The 20303-nt window shown below is 46.4% G+C and overlaps 1 protein-coding gene across 2 annotated transcripts in view; it reads left to right on the top strand.

Annotated features, from left to right (window-relative positions):
- DOCK3 (dedicator of cytokinesis 3) overlaps nt 1-20303 on the top strand; it is a 276655-nt gene that overhangs the window by 232607 nt on the left and 23745 nt on the right. For both annotated transcript variants that reach the window (XM_082265832.1, XM_082265833.1), the window contains 11 exons: nt 2919-3014; nt 7356-7416; nt 7616-7709; nt 9955-10103; nt 10255-10341; nt 12350-12454; nt 15313-15454; nt 16750-16916; nt 17873-17959; nt 18451-18630; nt 18848-18931. In XM_082265832.1, coding sequence (XP_082121958.1) covers nt 2919-3014; nt 7356-7416; nt 7616-7709; nt 9955-10103; nt 10255-10341; nt 12350-12454; nt 15313-15454; nt 16750-16916; nt 17873-17959; nt 18451-18630; nt 18848-18931 — 1252 coding nt within the window. The remainder of the gene's footprint in view (nt 1-2918; nt 3015-7355; nt 7417-7615; nt 7710-9954; nt 10104-10254; nt 10342-12349; nt 12455-15312; nt 15455-16749; nt 16917-17872; nt 17960-18450; nt 18631-18847; nt 18932-20303) is intronic.

The following is a 20303-nucleotide window of genomic DNA, read 5'->3' on the forward strand; positions in this document are numbered from 1 at the left end:
TGTTCTGTGTACTGTGGGAGACCAGATATGGTGAATGCAGGCTCCTGGGGAGACCAGATATGGTGAATGCAGGCTCCTTGGGAGACCAGATATAGTGAATGCAGGCTCCTGGGGAGACCAGATATAGTGAATACAGGCTCCTGGGGATCAGATATAGTGAATGCAGGCTCCTGGGGAGACCAGATATGGTGAATGCAGGCTCCTGGGGAGACCAGATATAGTGAATGCAGGCTCTTGGGGAGACCAGATATAGTGAATACAGGCTCCTGGGGAGACCAGATATGGTGAATGCAGGCTCCTGGGGAGACCAGATATAGTGAATGCAGAGTCCTGGGGAGACCGGATATAGTGATTGTAGTCTCCTGAGGAGACCAGATATAGTGAATGCAGGCTCCTGGGGAGACCAGATATAGTGAATCCAGGCTCCTGGGGAGACCAGATATAGTGAATCTAGTCTACTGAGGAGACCAGATATAGTGAATGCAGGCTCCTGAGGAGACCAGATATAGTGAATGCAGGCTCCTGGGGAGACAGGATATAGTGAATGCAGGCTCCTGAGGAGACCAGATATGGTGAATGCAGGCTCCTGGGGAGACCGGATATAGTGAATCTAGTCTACTGAGGAGACCAGATATAGTGAATGCAGGCTCCTGAGGAGACCAGATATAGTGAATGCAGGCTCCTGGGGAGACAGGATATAGTGAATGCAGGCTCCTGAGGAGACCAGATATAGTGAATGCAGGCTCTTGGGGAGACCAGATATAGTGAATGCAGGCTCCTGAGGAGACCAGATATAGTGACTGCAGGCTCCTGAGGAGACCACATATAGTGAATGCAGGCTCCTGGGGAGACCAGATATAGTGAATGCAGGCTCCTGGGGAGACCAGATATAGTGAATGCAGGCTCCTGGGGAGACCAGATATAGTGAATGCAGGCTCCTGGGGAGACCAGATATGGGGAATGCAGAGTCCTGGGGAGATCAGATATAGTGAATGCAGGCTCCTGGGGAGACCAGATATAGAGAATGCAGAGTCCTGGGGACACCAGATATAGTGAGTACAGGCTCCTGGGGAGATCAGCTATAGTGAATGCAGAGTCCTGGGGAGATCAGATATAGTGAATGCAGGCTCCTGGGGAGACCAGATATAGTGAATGCAGGCTCCTGGGGAGATCAGATATAGTGAATGCAGGCTCCTGGGGAGACCAGATATAGTGAATGCAGGCTCCTGGGGAGACCAGATATAGTGAATGCAGAGTCCTGGGGAGATCAGATATAGTGAATGCAGGCTCCTGGGGAGACCAGATATAGTGAATGCAGAGTCCTGGGGAGATCAGATATAGTGAATGCAGGCTCCTGGGGAGACCAGATATAGTGAATGCAGGCTCCTGGGGAGACCAGATATAGTGAATGCAGAGTCCTGGGGAGATCAGATATTGTGAATGCAGGCTCCTGGGGAGACCAGATATGGTGAATGCAGGCTCCTGGGGAGACCAGATATAGTGAATGCAGAGTCCTGGGGAGACCGGATATAGTGATTGTAGTCTCCTGAGGAGACCAGATATAGTGAATGCAGGCTCCTGGGGAGACCAGATATAGTGAATCCAGGCTCCTGGGGAGACCAGATATAGTGAATCTAGTCTACTGAGGAGACCAGATATAGTGAATGCAGGCTCCTGAGGAGACCAGATATAGTGAATGCAGGCTCCTGGGGAGACAGGATATAGTGAATGCAGGCTCCTGAGGAGACCAGATATGGTGAATGCAGGCTCCTGGGGAGACCGGATATAGTGAATCTAGTCTACTGAGGAGACCAGATATAGTGAATGCAGGCTCCTGAGGAGACCAGATATAGTGAATGCAGGCTCCTGGGGAGACAGGATATAGTGAATGCAGGCTCCTGAGGAGACCAGATATAGTGAATGCAGGCTCTTGGGGAGACCAGATATAGTGAATGCAGGCTCCTGAGGAGACCAGATATAGTGACTGCAGGCTCCTGAGGAGACCACATATAGTGAATGCAGGCTCCTGGGGAGACCAGATATAGTGAATGCAGGCTCCTGGGGAGACCAGATATAGTGAATGCAGGCTCCTGGGGAGACCAGATATAGTGAATGCAGGCTCCTGGGGAGACCAGATATGGGGAATGCAGAGTCCTGGGGAGATCAGATATAGTGAATGCAGGCTCCTGGGGAGACCAGATATAGAGAATGCAGAGTCCTGGGGACACCAGATATAGTGAGTACAGGCTCCTGGGGAGATCAGCTATAGTGAATGCAGAGTCCTGGGGAGATCAGATATAGTGAATGCAGGCTCCTGGGGAGACCAGATATAGAGAATGCAGAGTCCTGGGGACACCAGATATAGTGAGTACAGGCTCCTGGGGAGATCAGCTATAGTGAATGCAGAGTCCTGGGGAGATCAGATATAGTGAATGCAGGCTCCTGGGGAGACCAGATATAGTGAATGCAGGCTCCTGGGGAGATCAGATATAGTGAATGCAGGCTCCTGGGGAGACCAGATATAGTGAATGCAGGCTCCTGGGGGAGACCAGATATAGTGAATGCAGAGTCCTGGGGAGATCAGATATAGTGAATGCAGGCTCCTGGGGAGACCAGATATAGTGAATGCAGGCTCCTGGGGAGACCAGATATAGTGAATGCAGAGTCCTGGGGAGATCAGATATTGTGAATGCAGGCTCCTGGGGAGACCAGATATGGTGAATGCAGAGTCCTGGGGAGACCAGATACAGTGACTGCAGAGTACTAAGGAGATCAGATATAGTGAATGCAGGTTCCTGGGGAGACCAGATATAGTGAATGCAAGGTTCCTGGGTTTAGTAACACTGTAACTGGCTGAGATGAATATTTTTTTAGCATTGCCAAAGTAATTGAGTTCCCTTTGTTTGTTCTGCCATCAGTTTGCTGGAGAAGATCGAGCAGGAGACGTGGAGAGAACCAGGAGCCTCATTTGTGACCTCAGTGACGCGTTTAATGGAAAGACTTTTGGACTACAGGTACTGAGCCTCATCTATGACAGGACCTGGCAGTCAGTGGAGGGGTAGATTGACCAGAGGTTGCAGGTAGCACTATCTGGGGCCCCATTCTTGGGGTATGATGCTAAGTGAGAGATGAAATGGGGTGATCAAGCAGGACATTCAATAACTCAAATAATTGCACACAGTGACACTCTAATCATTATAAAAATGGAGCCCACCAGATTTAGGGGCCTTACTACCAGACCCCCCCCCCCCCCCCAATAGTCCTGGAATCCAGATGTCCATCACTGTAATATTTAGAACAGTTGGACTCTTCTGGACCCTTCCTCCTAAGCTTAGTAAGACCCTTCCTCTCAAGCTCATTGGGACCATTCTTCTGGATGGTGGGTTCACGGACCCTTCCTCCTAAGCTTAGTAAGACCCTTCCTCTCAAGCTCATTGGGACAATTCTTCTCAAACTCAGCAGGAATGTTCTTGTTAAAATCAGTTGGACCCTTTTTCTCAAGTTCAGGGAGACCCATCTTCTTAAAATCAGTGGGGACCAGTCTTCTCAAACAGAGCAAGACCCTTCTTTTCGAGCTCAGCAGGATCCTTTCTTCTCAAACCCAGTGGGACCCTTCTTCTCAAACTTAGTAAGTCCCTTCTTCACAATCTTCCTGGGATCCTTCCTCCCATGGTCAGTGGGACTCTTCTTCTCAGGTTCGGCAGGACCCTTCTTCTCAATCTCAGTAAGGCCCTTCTTTTCAACCTTAGTGGGACCCTTCTTCTCAAACACAGCGGGACCCTTCTTTTCAAGCTCAGCAGGTCCCTTCTTAAACTCAGTGGGACCCTTATTTTTAATCTCTCTTCTTCTCAAAATCAGTGGGGCCCTTCTTTACACAATTAGCAGGGTCCTTGAACCCAAACCTATCATGTGTAGGGGGAATATGAGAAGAAATATCTCACAGCATCCATTGCAATAACAGTCAACTGGAACTATGCAAGGTGTAGGGGGCAGTGCCCCTAAAATTCAAGACTGTTGGGGGTTGGGGGGTTTGTTGTTTTAAGAAATAGGAGGCCCACCCAGAAGATTTTTGCCCTGATCTCATCCAGTATTTTTTTCAATAGAACATTTGCATCTCCCAAGGGACTTTAATGCAGCCAAAATTCACACAAACGCATAAATCTAGTAATTTAAAAGTAAAAAAAGAAGACAGTCTTCCTTAGGAACACATCAAATTGACTCATATAGATGAATAGACCCAATAATAAATTAAAATTGTTGCAACACGTCTTATGGGGGTCCCTAGTGTGGACGGTGAGGTCATGCAGCCCACAAGGGATCAGAGACAGGCAGCTGGAAGCAATAGCCTTTGCAGGCTACTGCTCCCTAATCAGCTGACTGTCTCTGATTCCAGGCTACTGCTCCCTGATCAGCTGACTGTCTCTGATCCCAGGCTACTGCTCCCTGATCAGCTGACTGTCTCTGATCCCAGGCTACTGCTCCCTGATCAGCTGACTGTCTCTGATCCCAGGCTACTGCTCCCTGATCAGCTGACTGTCTCTGATCCCAGGCTACTGCTCCCTGATCAGCTGACTGTCTCTGATCCCAGGCTACTGCTCCCTGATCAGCTGACTGTCTCTGATCCCAGGCTACTGCTCCCTGATCAGCTGACTGTCTCTGATCCCAGGCTACTGCTCCCTGATCAGCTGACTGTCTCTGATCCCAGGCTACTGTTCTCTGATCAGCTGACTGTCTCTGATCCCAGGCTACTGTTCTCTGATCAGCGGAATGTCTCTGATCCCAGGCTACTGCTCTCTGATCAGCTGACTGTCTCTGATCCCAGGCTACTGCTCCCTGATCAGCTGACTGTCTCTGATCCCAGGCTACTGCAAAGGCTTTTGCTTCCAGCTGCCTGCCTCTGATCCTTTGTGGGCTGCATGACCTCACTGTCCACACTGGGGACCCCCATAAGACGTGTTGCAGGAACTTTATTACCTGGTCTATTCATCTATGAGAGTCAATTTGATGTGTTCGTATCTTTGGAATGATATCACTTTCTTGTATTGTATTTTGGTTTTTGTACTTGTTATTTCTTTATTTCGATATATTCCACCTACTCCCCCTGAAGAAGACTGTCTTACAGTTGAAACGCGTTTGGAACTATTGGGGGTTAGATAACTAATAACGTTCATTCATGCTATGATATTGATATGATGACACATAAATTTAGTAGTATAAAAGTAAAAACATGTTTATTGAACAACAAGATTAAAATTCCTATATTCTAGACAGCATGACTATTAGAGCCCATTCAGACTGGTGCGACAGGATTTTGTGGGGCGACCTGTGAAGTCGCGGTGCACAGGGTTTCATATAATTGAAGTCAATGCAAGTCGCCTCCAGGTCGCCCCAAAGTAGTACAGGACCATTTTTCTAAGTCGGAGCGACTTGTGTCGCTCCTATTAGAACGGGTCCTGTGCTAATCAATGGCGAGCGACCAACCGCGACTTGTCAGGCGACCAAGTCGCCTGACAAGTCATGCTAGTGTGAATGGACCCTTAATCTATTGCTTCTGCGTTCTAATTAGGAGTAGAAATATCATAGCATCTTCCATGGGAGATGCGCATGTTCTATTAGATACAGGGAGGAAGCAGCTGCTAACCTACAATGTACAGTATCTCACATAAGTAAGTACACCCCTCACAATTTTGTAAATATTTTATTCTATCTTTTCGTGTGACAACACTAAAGAAATGACACTTTGCTACAATGTAAAGTAGTGAGTGTACAGCTTGTATAACAGTGTAAATTTGCTGTCCCCTCAAAATAACTCAAAACACAACCATTAATGTCTAAACCGCTGGCAACATAAGTTAGTACACCCCTAAGTGACAATGTCCAAATTGTCTCATGTGACTCCTTAGTGTTACAAGGTCTCAGGTGTGAATGGGGAACAGGTGTGTTACATTTGGTGTTATCGCTCTCACTCTCTCATACTGGTCACTGGAAGTTCAACATGGCACCTCGTGGCAAAGAACTCTCTGAGGATCTGAAGAAAAGAATTGTTGCTCTACATAAAGATGGCCTGGGCCAGTGATGGCGAACCTTGGCACTCCAGATGTTTTGGAACCACATTTCCCATGATGCTCAACTACACTGCAGATGGCATGAGCATCATAGGAAATGTAATTCCAAAACATCTGGGGTGCCAAGGTTCGCCATCACTGGCCTAGGCTATAAGAAGATTGTCAAGACCCTCAAACTGAGCTGCAACACGGTGGCCAAGACCATACAGTGGTTTAATAGGACAGGTTCCACTCAGAACAGGCCTCGCCATGGTCAACCAAAAAGTTGAGGGCACGTGCTCAGCGTCATATCCAGAGGTTGTCTATTGGGAAATAGACGTATGAGTGCTGCCAGCATTGCTGCAGAGGTTGAAGGGGTGGGGGGAGGTCAGCCTGGCAGTGCTCAGACCATACGCCGCACACTGCATCAAATTGGTCTGCATGGCTGTCGTCGAAGCCTCTTCTAAAGATGATGCACAAGAAAGCCCGCAAACAGTTTGCTGAAGACAAGCAGACTAAGGACATAGATTACTAGAGGATTGGAAGAGGACTTCAGTGGCAACCTGTGAAGCTCTGGTGAACTCCATGCCCAAGAGGGTTAAGGCAGTGCTGGAAAATAATGGTGGCCACACAAAATATTGACACCTTGGGCCCAGTTTGGACATTGTCACTTAGGGGTGTACTCACTTTTGTTGCCAGCAGTTTAGACATTAATGGCTGTGTGTTGAGTTATTTTGAGGGGACAGCAAATTTACACTGTTATACAAGCTGTACACTCACTACTTTACATTGTATCAAAGTGTCATTTCTTCAGTGTTGTCACATGAAAAGATAGAAATAAAATAATTACTAAAATGTGAGGGGTGTACTTACTTTTGTGAGATACTGTACTAACCTCCCTTTTCAGTGCTTTTTTTAAAAAGCCAGATCTGACTGCATATGTAGCTATTTGTGGGTCGTAAAATAGTGGCCTATTAAAATCAGCTGCTGATGAACTCTTTGGGCCAGCAGTATATATTATCATTTTTAAGCCCTGATGAAGAGCAGTTTCTGGTCCCCAAAATGCGTTGGCTCTCTGACAAATTCTTGGTGTAGCACCTCAATCGTAGCTCCATTTAGATCCAAAGCAGGGATACCAGAGACAGGAACCAGGCTGCCAGTCTAGTATTCGGATACCCGGTCCAAATCCCTTTATTACTCCTATAACAACCAGAGGGTTCCAGTGCTGCCCTACCATTTCCCTCCAGTGAAAGCAGCCGGCAATGGGAGTTCAGCCATGACAGTATTCTGAATTTTACGCTCCTATTCCAGGGACTGTATGAAGGGGGAGGAGACGGAGAACAAGAAGGTCGGCTGTACAGTAAATCTGATGGTGAGGAGCACCGATGGTACCTATATAATGTGTATATGTTGTTTCCATACGACTGGCTGGATCTATATTTGTGTGCATTGGCCTGAGCGTGGTGTTATATTTACAGTATATTGATCTTTCTACATCTACATGTGTGCATCTGTCTGCATCAGATTGTGCGTGTGTGATATGACTTTCCCTTCTCTCTCAATGTTCACAGAATTTCTACAAATCAGAAATTAATAAAGAAGAGATGTACATCCGATATATTCATAAACTAGGTGACCTACACCTACAGGCGGAGAGCTACACAGGTATGGATATATGTCCATATACCTTAGTGTTCCAGCATCCTGTAGAAAGGGAGGATGGTCCTTTATTAGTGTCTATATATATATAGCGGTCTATTTTTTAAACATTCGCAGTGCTAATTGTCTTAAGTATTCACAAGCTGTCACAAATAGTTGCCATAATGTTTCTAACACATTTGTTTCCTATGGTCGTCAGCCCCATCTAGTGGCCATAATGCGGTATTTTCCTGAAATATCTTAATCAGGAAAATGCTACATTATGGCCAGTCATAGGAAATACACATATTAGACACATTAAGGCGATCATGCTGGAGCATAATGCATAAGTTGGTCCCTTAGTGTGTGTTTACAATATGGGTGCTTTTCTGTCCCCTGTAAGCCTAGGCGCCGCGTTTCCGCCTTATTTTACAAATAGCAACTTGGTGGGTCCTATTTTATGCATACTTGTACAGTGCATAGGACTCTGTTTAAAACTGTGTCTGTGCACTCCCCTGCCCCGCTGTCTGTGCTCTTTCCTGCCCCTCTGTCTGTGCTCTTTCCTGCCCGGCTGTCTGTGCTCTCTCCTGCCCTGGTGTCTGTTCTCTCTCCTGCCCCGCTGTCTGTGCACTCTCCTGCCCTGCTGACTGTGCTCTCTCTTGCCCCACTGTCTGTGCACTCTGCTGCCCTGCTGTCTGTGCACTCTGCTGCCCGGCTGTCTGTTCTCTCTCTCCTGTCCCACTGTCTGTTCTCTCTCATGCCCCGCTGTCTGTGCTTTCTCCTGCCCGCTGTCTGTGCTCTCTCCTGCCCCGCTGTCTGTGCTCTCTCCTGCCCCGCTGTCTGTGCTCTCTCCTGCCCCGCTGTCTGTGCTCTCTCCTGCCCCGCTGTCTGTGCTCTCTCCTGCCCCGCTGTCTGTGCACTCTCCGGCCCTGCTGTCTGTGCACTGCCCTGACCCGCTGTCTGTGCTCTCTCCTGCCCTGCTGACTGTGCACTCTGCTGCCCTGCTGTCTGTGCACTCTGCTGCCCTGCTGTCTGTTCTCTCTCTCCTGCCCCGCTGTCTGTGCTCTCTCCTGCCCCGCTGTCTGTGCTCTCTCCTGCCCCGCTGTCTGTGCACTCTCCTGCCCCGCTGTCTGTGCTCTCTCCTGCCCCACTGTCTGTGCACTCTCCTGCCCCGTTGTCTGTGCTCTCTCCTGCCCCACTGTCTGTGCACTCTCCTGACCCGCTGTCTGTGCACTCTCCTGACCCGCTGTCTGTGGACTCTGCTGCCCCGCTGTCTGTGCACTCCGCTGCCCGGTTGTCTGTGCTCTCTCCTGCCCCGCTGTCTGTACTCTCTCCTGCCCCGCTGTCTGTGCACTCCGCTGCCCCACTGTCTGTGCTCTCTCTTGCCCCGCTGTCTGTGCACTCTGCTGCCCCGCTGTCTGTTCTCTCTCCTGTCCCACTGTCTGTTCTCTGTCCTGCCCTGCCCTGCTGTCTGTGCTCTCTCCTGCCCGCTGTCTGTGCTCTCTCCTGCCCCACAGTCTGTGCTCTCTCCTACCCCACAGTCTGTGCTCTCTCCTGTCCTGCTGCCTGTGCTCTCTCCTGACCTGCTGCCTGTGCTCTCTCCTGGCCCGCTGTCTGTGCTCTCTCTCTGCTTCCCCTTGTCCCCAACAGCTCTGCCGACTTACCCCCTCCCCTCTTCCACCGGCTGCTGGGGGGGGGGGGTCTGTCAGGATGGAGAGCGGGGAAAGGGGCCGGTAAATATGTAATTTACTGGCCCCCTCCTTGTCTTAATGAATAGAGTTGGTAATCCTTACCAATCACTGACTCTGTTCATTCATAGCTAAAGCATAGTAAACTCTGTTTACTATGCTTTGGTTTGTGAATGAAAAGGAATCTCTATACAGAGCAATTCTTGTCCATTCATTCTAGGCAGCTCAGGCAGCAGAAACCGAGATTGAGCACTGTGTCCTCAATATCCTTTCTCTGACCCAAAGGTGACTGTCTGTTTAGACCCCTCATATCTTACCAAAGCCCCCAATGGGGCCCCTAAAAAACTGTAAAAAATAATAAAAAATACAATTGTAAAAAATAAAATAAAACGTAAAATAAAATGTTAAAAAATAAATAAAATGAAATAAAATACACAGTTACTGACACAGCCGAAGGGTCGGGGGGAGCATTCATGATTCTCGCACCAGGGCCCTGAAGGTTCTGAATCACAGAATGGTTCACCATAACCTCCGGCTAGTCCTGCATGTCTGACGCTGCCTCCCCTCCGTTCTCCTTTTTCTAGAAGCCGCGTTCACCCTGATCCTGTACTGGGAGATGCTGCAGTGGGAAGAACGCTCCCTACGCGAGTTCCTCCATTACCCCGCCCAGAGCGAATGGCAGCGTAAAGAGAGCCTAAGCCGCAAAATCATCCACTACTTCAACAAGGGCAAGGTGAGCAAACTGGCATGTGGCCAAAAATTCTTCATGTGGTCTTACCGAACGTTTAACATCCCGGTGCAGCCGGTAACGATGGTTTATGATAAAGGATATCTTCCATGATTGAGATTTCTCAGTCACTCTTCTCTCTGTTGGGTCCTTCCAGTGCTGGGAATACGCAATCCCCCTGTGTCGGGAGCTGGCGGCTCAGTATGAGAAGCTCTACGACTTTCAGAGCCTCAGCTGGATATTGGTGAGTCTTCTGAGAGGCCGGATCCATCTACTCATTGTCCGTATCCAAATACTCATTGTCCATATCCATCTACTCATTGTCCGTATCCATCTACTCAGTGTCCGTATCCATCTACTCATTGTCCGTATCCTCCTACTCAGTGTCTATCCATCTACTCATTGCCCGTATCCATCTACTCATTGTCCGTATCCATCTACTCATTGTCCGTATCCATCTACTCATTGTCTGTATCCTCCTACTCAGTGTCCGTATCCAAATACTCATTGTCCGTATCCATCTACTCATTGTCTTTATCCATCTACTCAGTGTCCGTATCCATCTACTCATTGTCTGTATCCTCCTACTCAGTGTCCGTATCCAAATACTCATTGTCCGTATCCATCTACTCATTGTCTTTATCCATCTACTCAGTGTCTGTATCCATCTACTCAGTGTCTCTATCCATCTACTCAGTGTCCATATCCATCTACTCAGTGTCCGTATCCATCTACTCATTGTCCGTATCCAAATACTCATTGTCCATATCCATCTACTCATTGTCCATATCCATCTACTCATTGTCCGTATCCATCTACTCAGTGTCCGTATCCATCTACTCATTGTCTGTATCCTCCTACTCAGTGTCCGTATCCAAATACTCATTGTCCGTATCCATCTACTCATTGTCTTTATCCATCTACTCAGTGTCTATCCATCTACTCATTGGCTTTATCCATCTACTCAGTGTCTGTATCCATCTACTCAGTGTCTCTATCCATCCACTCAGTGTCTCTATCCATCTACTCAGTGTCCATATCCATCTACTCAGTGTCCGTATCCATCTACTCATTGTCCGTATCCATCTACTCATTGTCCGTATCCACCTACTCAGTGTCTCTATCCATCTACTCATTGTCTGTATCCACCTACTCAGTGTCTCTATCCATCTACTCAGTGTCTCTATCCATCTACTCATTGTCTGTATCCACCTACTCAGTGTCTCTATCCATCTACTCAGTGTCTCTATCCATCTACTCATTGTCCGTATCCACCTACTCAGTGTCTCTATCCATCTACTCATTGTTCATATCCTCCTTCTCATTGTCTGTATCCTCCTACTCAGTGTCTCTATCCATCTACTCAGTGTCTCTATCCATCTACTCATTGTCCGTATCCACCTACTCAGTGTCTCTATCCATCTATCCAGGGTCTCTATCCATCTTCTTTAGGGTCTCATCTACTCAGTGTCCATATTCACCTACTCAGTGTCTGTATTCATCTATATTCATCTACTCATTGTCTGTATCCACCTACTCAGTGTCTCTATCCATCTACTCATTGTCTGTATCCACCTACTCAGTGTCCGTATTTATCTACTCATTGTCCATACCCATCTATTCAGTGTCCATATTTACCTACTCAGTGTCCATATCCACCTACTATCCAGGGTCTCTATCCATCTTCTTTAGGGTCTCTATCCATCTATTCATTGTCCGTATCCACCTACTCAGTGTCTGTATTCATCTACTCAGTGTATATATCACCCTACTCAGTGTCTGTATCCATTTACTCAGTGTCTTTATCCATTTTCTCAGTGTCAATACCCATCTACTCAGTGTCTGTATCCATTTCCCCATGTATGTACCCTCTACTCAGCGTCTGTATTCATCTACTCAGTGTCTATATCCATTTACTTAATGTCCATACCCATCTACTCAGTGTCTGTATCCATCTACTCAGTGTCTGTATCCATCTACTCAGTGTCTGTATCCATCTACTCAGCGACTGTATCCATCTACTCAGTGCCTATATCCATCTACTCAATGTCCATACCTGTCTACTCATTGTCCGTATCCATCTACTCAGTGTCTGTCCCCATCTGCTCAATCTCTGTAGCCACCTACTCACTGTCTATATCCATCTACTCAGTGTCTGTACCCATCAGTACCTGACACCGCTATGATATTTGCTGTATCACACCTCTCTCTCTCTCTTTCTCCCCTCCTTTGGGTCTTCTCATCGCCCTCAGAAAATGGAGGCCTCCTATTATGACCACATCATGGACCAACAGAGGCTGGAGCCGGAGTTTTTTAGAGTTGGCTTTTATGGGAAGAAGTTTCCGTTCTTTTTACGGGTAAGAACAAATTGTTTTCTGATCACTCTGCTCCGTCCTTTCCCACCGTGAGGTCAGCAGAGGCAGGGCCAGATTAACGTAGGGGCTATTGGAGCTGCAGCTCCAGGCCCCTACCTTTATATAGGCCCCGGGTTGGCCATATTCACTGTTACCGCTCTTCTGTCACTTGTAAACACAGAAGTCTGGCTTCTATGCTCGCTTCCCCAGGCAGCTCCCTCAGAACCTCCCCACACAGCACGAAGGCCGGACAAGGAGGGACAGTTGCCGATGCATGGATGTGTTTATGGGCTTCAGAGACAGCATCCCATGTGGAATTAGGCATGCATGGCTGCACCCTTCCTCCTCTGGGTGCATACCAAGGCACGGCCCTTAAGGCCCTTCAAAATCCTCAGCACCAAGCCCATGATGCTCTTGATCCGGCCCTGAGCAGAGGAATCGCTGGGGGGAACATTGCACTGCGCTTCTTCCCCTTCCTGAAACTTTCATTTTTTTGCTGTCTCAAAAATTAAATTCTATTATCTTCTTCTTTGCTCCACAGTGCAGATAGTATAAGAAAAACCTGAGACCCTCAGACTGTGAGAGCAAAGGGAAGGGCAAAGCTTTGGACCAATCTGTACTCTGTTGCACCGCTTGCACGGTGCTGCCAGTCCAGTGCCGGGACAAGATCATCTAGAGCCCAGGGCGAACTGGTATGGTTCTGGAGGGGGGGGGGCACTTGCTCTCCCCCCCCCCCCCCACACCTTTTCTGGCCTGCTGAGCTGCATGCTCAGATAAGGGTCTAGTATGGATTTTGGTGGGAACCCCACGCCATTTTTTTTTTTTTTTTCAATTTTGGAACTTTAGAATCCATACCAGACCTGAAGGGCTTGGTATGGATTGGGGTGAGGACCCCACGCCATATTTTTTTTTTAATTTTGGAACTTTAGAATCCATACTCTGAAGGGCCTGGTATGGATTGGGGTGGGGACCCCACGCTGTTTTTTTTTCTTCTATTGCTGGCATTGTTTTGTTTACATTTCAGCTGTCAGTGGGAAAGCCCGCTGACAGCTGATGAGTCATCAGTTGTTAAGGACGCTGGCAGCCGGCTTCCCTGCCTGCTGCTTAACAACCAGCTATTCTTCATACAGAATTGAAATTAGTCGATCATTTTTTTGACAGAGTTCTAATCATTTCTAAAATTTGGAATTTGATAGAAAATTAATAAACGAAATGAAATTAAACAAATTCCGAAACGTAATTATGAATATAACCAGTCTTTCCGAAATGAAACAAATGTCTCCGTTCTGCACATGTCTAATGCTGATCCTTCATTGCTTATTCACAGGCTGGGGGAGGAGGTGCCATTAACCACTTGCTGACCATACTGTAAACTGCTGCAAGTCGGCAGGTACCCGTGGAACCCGTACGTCACTTCGCGGGAGAGCTTGTGGGTTGGTGTTTGCACCCATTCGCCAGAGGGGAAGCTGATCTGCGGGCACCCACGTTTGCTCCCCATGGAGACAGAACGGCGGCCTACTGTTGTATACAAGGCACACCGCTGTTCTGTCTGCAATGAACACAGGGATCCTGTGTTCCTCCTATTTAGGAACATAGTTCCCTGTGTTCATTCCATAAGTCCATCCCCCACACAGTTAGAAAGCACCCCCTGGGGACACATGTAACCCTTTGATCGCCCCTGGTGTTAATCCCTTCCCTGCCAGTGTCATTTTTACAGTAAGTGCACATTTTTAGCACTGATTAATGTAGTAATGTCACTGGTCCCCCCCAAAAGTGTCAAAAATGTCAGTAAGGCCTCTTTCACACGGGCGTTCTGTATGTCTGTTTTTCATCCCATCCGTTTGCGGATGAAAAACGGACATAATGTATCTCTATGTAAATACGGATGTCATCGGATGATCATCCGCTGACATCCGTTTTGCGTCCGTTCAGTTCCGTTTTTTTGAACGGAAGAGAACCCTATTTTTTCTTCTGTTTAAAAAACGGAACGGACGCAAAAACGGATGTCAGTGGTGTCATCCGCAGACATCCGTATTTACATAGAGATACATTATGTCCGTTTATCATCCACAAACGGATGGGATGATAAACGGACATACGGAACGGACACTCCAATGTGTCATCCGTGTCCACAAAAAAAAAAAATGTCACTGATCGGAGAAAAAAAAACTGAACGCTCGTGTGATCTGTCCGCTGCAATTCGCTAAAAATCGCAGATCGCCGACATTACTGGTAAAAAATAAATAAATAAATAAAAATTACATAAAGTAGACGCAATAACTTTTTGCGCAAACCAATCAAAAAACTCTTATTGTGTTTTTTTTGACAAAAATATGTAGCAGAATACAAATTGGCCTAAAATTATGAAAAAAAAATTGATTTTAAATTTTTTTTTATTGGCAATGTTTTGCAGAATTGTTGCATTTTTTTGTTTAGAGTGCAAAAAATAAAAACCGCAGAGGTGATCAAAAACCATCAAAAGAAATCTCTATTTGTGGGGAAAAAAAGAACATCAATTTTATTTGGGTACAGCGTCGCACGACCGCGTAATTGTCAGTTAAAGCAATGCAGTGCCGAATCGCAAAATATGGCCTGGTCATTAAGGGGGAAAATCCTTCCGGGCCAGAAATGGTTAAAATAGATGTCAATCAGAATCAAATTTCTGTGATCCCGTTCTTTTCCAGGTAGTTACATTGTTTCAGACCTTTTGGTAATGTGGACCAACCAGATTGTATAAATGGAATTGGAGCTTTGTCCTTTCTGTATTGGCGGTGGCTCTATGAAGCGGTGATGCCGTCCTGCGTCTGTGTTGTCCTTTATTTGTCAGTAATGTCCTTTCTCTATGTTCTTCTTATGGACAGAATAAGGAATTTGTGTGCCGGGGTCATGACTACGAGCGGCTGGAGGCCTTTCAGCAGAGGATGCTGAGCGAGTTCCCGCAAGCCATCGCAATGCAGCATCTCAACCATCCCGATGACACCATACTGCAGAGCGACGCTCAGTGTATCCTTCACAGCGCTCACCCCCATCATTATTTCATGTAGCCGCAGAAAGCGATTATTTTATTTGATGCATTGGGGTTGATTTACTAAAAATGGAGGGAATGAAATCTGGTGAAGCTCTGCATAGTAACCAATCAGCGTCTGGGGTTTTTTTTTTTATGTCAAAGCCTAATTGAACAAGCTGAAGTTAGAAGCTGATTGGCTACCATCATAGGCGTACGCACAGGGTGTGCAAGGTGTGCCTAGGCACACCCTAATCACCCTGTGCAGTGCCGATTTCCCCTGCTTCCTGGCGCTCAGCCTTCCCCCTGCAGTGCTGCCAGCATCCCTCCTCTCCCGCCAGCTGCTGCGGGGGATGTTTCAGGATGGAGGGCAGGGGGAAGGGGTGAGTAAATATCTAATTTACCGGCCCCTTTTTTTTCTGTACAAACACAGGAGCGACCGGTACAGATTGTTCAGAAAAGGAAAGGGCCGGTAAATGAGATATTACAAACACAGTGAGTGATCTGTACCAGTCGCTCCTGTGTTCATTCTTAACTGAAGCATACCAAACTATGTTTAGTATGCTTCAGTTTGTGAATAAACAGGAAGCCGCTCAGCACAGAGCACTTCCTATTAGTTCACTCTCCAGTGCAGCTGAGGCTGCAGAGAAAGGGACTGGGGAAGCTCTGTCCTCAATCCCTTTTTCTTTTTTAAAAGTGAGACACCAGGGGTCTGTTTAGATATTTCACCAAAGCTCCCCCCCCCCCCCCAACGGGGTTCCTAAAAAAATTGTAAACAAATAATATTGTAAAAAAAAAAATTGAAAAAAATAATAAAAACAAGAAACTACTGACACCGTCCACTGCTCTGCTGATATATTCCCTAATAACTCCCCTCTATCTCCTGAACCACCCATAAATAAAATATAATGACTGCACATAAAGTATATTAGCTGCAGGATTTTAACGCCAAAAGCAAGTTCAGGTGAAACTGTTCATTTAAGTTTCACAAACCTCACCCCTGCTATGTCCAACCTGAACCCCGATAGAGCGTCCCGCTTGTCCCGGATTAGGCTGAGTAGAGCGTTCTCAGAGAGTGCGAGATATATGACAGAAAGCTCTTCGGGTCCTAAAGGGCAACAGGAATGTGAAACCAGTGCAGGTCCTTCAAGCTTCTGGGATTTGAGGTTATCGGAGGCTTTAAAACTCTGTAGGTCAATGATGGAGAATCCTCATTTTATGGGTTACTAACGGGGGGAAGAATGAGTCTGGAAGTATGAGGTCAGGTAGTTTGTTCCTTGACTGTCCATGTTAGACCTGCAAATTTATGCGGTGACTCCGCTTCCGGACACACTAAGAGTCCTCAGTATGGACCACGTCCCGGAGAGGATAAAGAGCTTCTACCGAGTGAACAACGTCCGCAGATTCCGCTACGACCGGCCGTTCCACCGGGGAGCCCGGGATAAAGACAACGAGTTTAAGGTGGGCATTGTGTCTGGACACTGACACATCTATCTGTCTGTCTGTCTGTCTGTCTGTCTGTCTGTCTGTCTGTCTGTCTGTCTATCTATCTGTCTGTCTGTCTGTCTGTCTGTCTATCTGTCTGTCTATCTATCTGTCTGTCTGTCTGTCTGTCTGTCTGTCTGTCTATCTATCTATCTATCCAACCCTCTCCTTTCTTTCTTTTTGTGTCTATGTACAGTATCTTTCTTGCTGTCTCTCTTTTTCTCCTTTCTCTCTCTTCTCTCCTCTCTTTATTTTTCTCTCTGTCCTCTCCTCCCCTCTCTCTTCTCCCCCCCCCCCCTCCCCTCACTCTTGTTAGTTTTTTCTTTCTTTCTTTCTTTCTTTCTTTCTTTTTCTTTCTTTCTTTCTTTCTTTCTTTCTTTCTTTCTTTCTTTCTTTCTTTCTTTCTTTCTTTCTTTCTTTCCTTCTTTTCTCTTCTCTCTCCTCTCTCTCTCCTCTCTCTCTCTATCTCGCTCTCTCCCCCTCTCTCCCTCCCCCCCTCTCTCTCTTCCACTCTCTCTCTCCCTCCCCCTCTCTCTCTCCCTCCCCTCTCTCTGCCCCCCCTCTCTCTCTCCCTCTCCCCCCCCTTCTCCCTCTTTCACTCTCCCTCCCCCTCTCTCGCTCTCTCCCACTCTCTCACCCCTTCCCTCTCTCTCTCTTTCTCCCCCTCTCCTCTCTCCCCCCCCCCTCTCTCTCTCTCTCTCTCTCTCACTCTCCTTCTCTCTCTCCCCTCTCCTTCTCTCTCTCTCTCTCTCCCCTCTTTCTCTCTCCCCCTCTCTCTCTCTCTCTCCCCCTCTCTCTCTCTCTTTCTCTCCTTCCCTCTCTCTCTCCCTCTGCTTCTCTCTCCCTCTCTTCCCCCTCTCTCTCTTCCCCCCTCCTTCTCCTCTCTTTCTCTCTCAGACTGTCCCTATGACTTACTATTCTCTCTCTCTCAGAGTCTATGGATAGAGCGGAGCACTCTCACGCTGTCTCACAGTCTCCCGGGAATCTCCTGCTGGTTTGAAGTACAGAAGAGAGAGCTGGTAATGTGTCTGTGCGATTCTTCTACAAAGTATCATTTTCTGTGCAGGTTTATATTATAGGACGGGTAGAATGTCTCCTCTCTGGGGGGGGTCTCTTCTTTTACATGAACCTGTTACTTTATAAATATCATATTTATTTTTCTACCTCTTTCTATAGAAATAGATGGACTTAGTCTGAACTGTGATGTCTGTTGTGGAACTTTCTCTCTGTTCTACATCACAATTCCCTCTGACTTCATCATTTTCCGAAGTGACGCGTGACGTCCTCTTTAAGCAGTTTTTCAACAAATGTGGACCACAAGTGTGCACAATTACATAGATAGATACATGTATACATCACATGATTCAGCAACAGTGTGCCTAGGCTGAGATGATGTCATCAGTCTGCTGCAGGCAGGAGGAAGCATTTCCTCAGTCTCCCCTCCTCCAGTGATCAGACTGCACATGTGACTTTATAAATGTAATTTTTGGATTTTTTTTGTGTTTTGCAGGTGGAGGTCAGTCCGCTGGAGAACGCCATTCAGGTTCTGACTAACAAGACGCAGGAGCTGCGGGCGCTGATCACACAATACCAGCACCACAATCTGCATGGAAACATCAACCTGCTCAGCATGTGTCTGAATGGCGTCATCGATGCCGCGGTGAATGGAGGAATCACCCGATACCAGGAGGTCAGAGGAAGATCGAGGGATCGATCTATCTATCTATTCTACCTATCTATCTGTTCTACCTATCTATCTATCTATCTATCTATCTATCTATCTATCTATCTATCTATCTATCTATCTATCTATCTATCTATCTATCTATCTATCTATCTATCGCCATCTCTCTCCTTATCACCACTCTGCTGACTGCCCCGATCGCTCTCCCCCCCCCCCCCCCCAGGCGTTCTTTGATAAGGAATACATCGCCCAGCACCCAGAAGATGCGGAAAAAATCAGCCAGCTGAAGGAACTCATGCAGGAGCAGGTATATAATGAAGAGATATAATAAGGGGGTCAATAAAAGCAGGTATATAATAGCGGGTATATATAGGAGCAGGTATATAATGAAGGAATATATTGGAGGGTATATAAGAGCAGGTATATATTGGGGGTATATAGGAGGAGGTATATAATGAAGAGATATAATGAGGGGGGTATGCACCATCAGGTAAATAACAGGGAGGTATATAGGAGCAGATAAATAATAAAGAGCTAAAATGAGGGGGTGTATAAGAGCAAGTATATCATAGGGGGTATATAGGAGCAGGTATATAATAGGGGGTATATACAGTAGGAGCAGATATATGATGAAGGGATATACTGGTAGGTATATTGGAGCAGGTATATAATAGGGGAGATATACAGGAGCAGGTATATAATGAAGGGATATATTGGGGGGGGTATATAAGAGCAGGTATATAGGAGCAGGTATACAATAGAGGGTATATAGGAGCAGATATATAATGAAGGGATATATTGGGGGGTATATAGGAGCAGATATATAATAGGGGGGTATATAGGAGCAGGTATTTAATGAAGAGATATATTGGGGGGTATATAAGAGCAGGTATCTGATAGGGGGTAAATAGGAGGAGGTATATAATGAATAGATATAATGAGGGGGGTATGCACACTCAGGTATATAACAGGGGGGTATATATGAGCAGGTATATAATGAAGAGATAAACGGGGGGTGTATGTGCGATCAGGTATATAATAGGGGGTATATAGGAGAAGGTATATAATGAAGGTATATAATAGGGGGTATATAGGAGAAGGTATATAATGAAGGTATATAATAGGAGGGTATATAGGAGGAGGTATATAATGAAGGTATATAATAGGAGGGTATATAGGAGGAGGCATATAATGAAGGTATATAATAGGAGGGTATATAGGAGGAGGCATATAATGAAGGTATATAATAGGGGGGTATATAGGAGGAGGCATAAAATGAAGGTATATAATAGGAGGGTATATAGAAGGAGGTATATAATGAAGGTATATAATAGGGGGTATATAGGAGGAGTCATATAATGAAGGTATATAATAGGGGGGTATATAAAAGGAGGTATATAATGAAGGTATATAATAGGGGGTATATAGGAGGAGTCATATAATGAAGGTATATAATAGGGGGGTATATAGAAGGAGGTATATAATGAAGATATATAATAGGGGGTATATAGGAGGAGGTATATAATGAAGGTATATTATAGGGGGTATATAGGAGGAGTCATATAATGAAGGTATATAATAGGGGGGTATATAGAAGGAGGTATATAATAGGGGGTATATAGGAGGAGGTATATAATGAAGGTATATAATAGGAGGGTATATAGGAGGAGGTATATAAT

This window comes from Pelophylax lessonae (assembly GCF_965119305.1).
Source record: "Pelophylax lessonae genome assembly, chromosome: 8".
Lineage (NCBI taxonomy): Eukaryota > Metazoa > Chordata > Amphibia > Anura > Ranidae > Pelophylax > Pelophylax lessonae.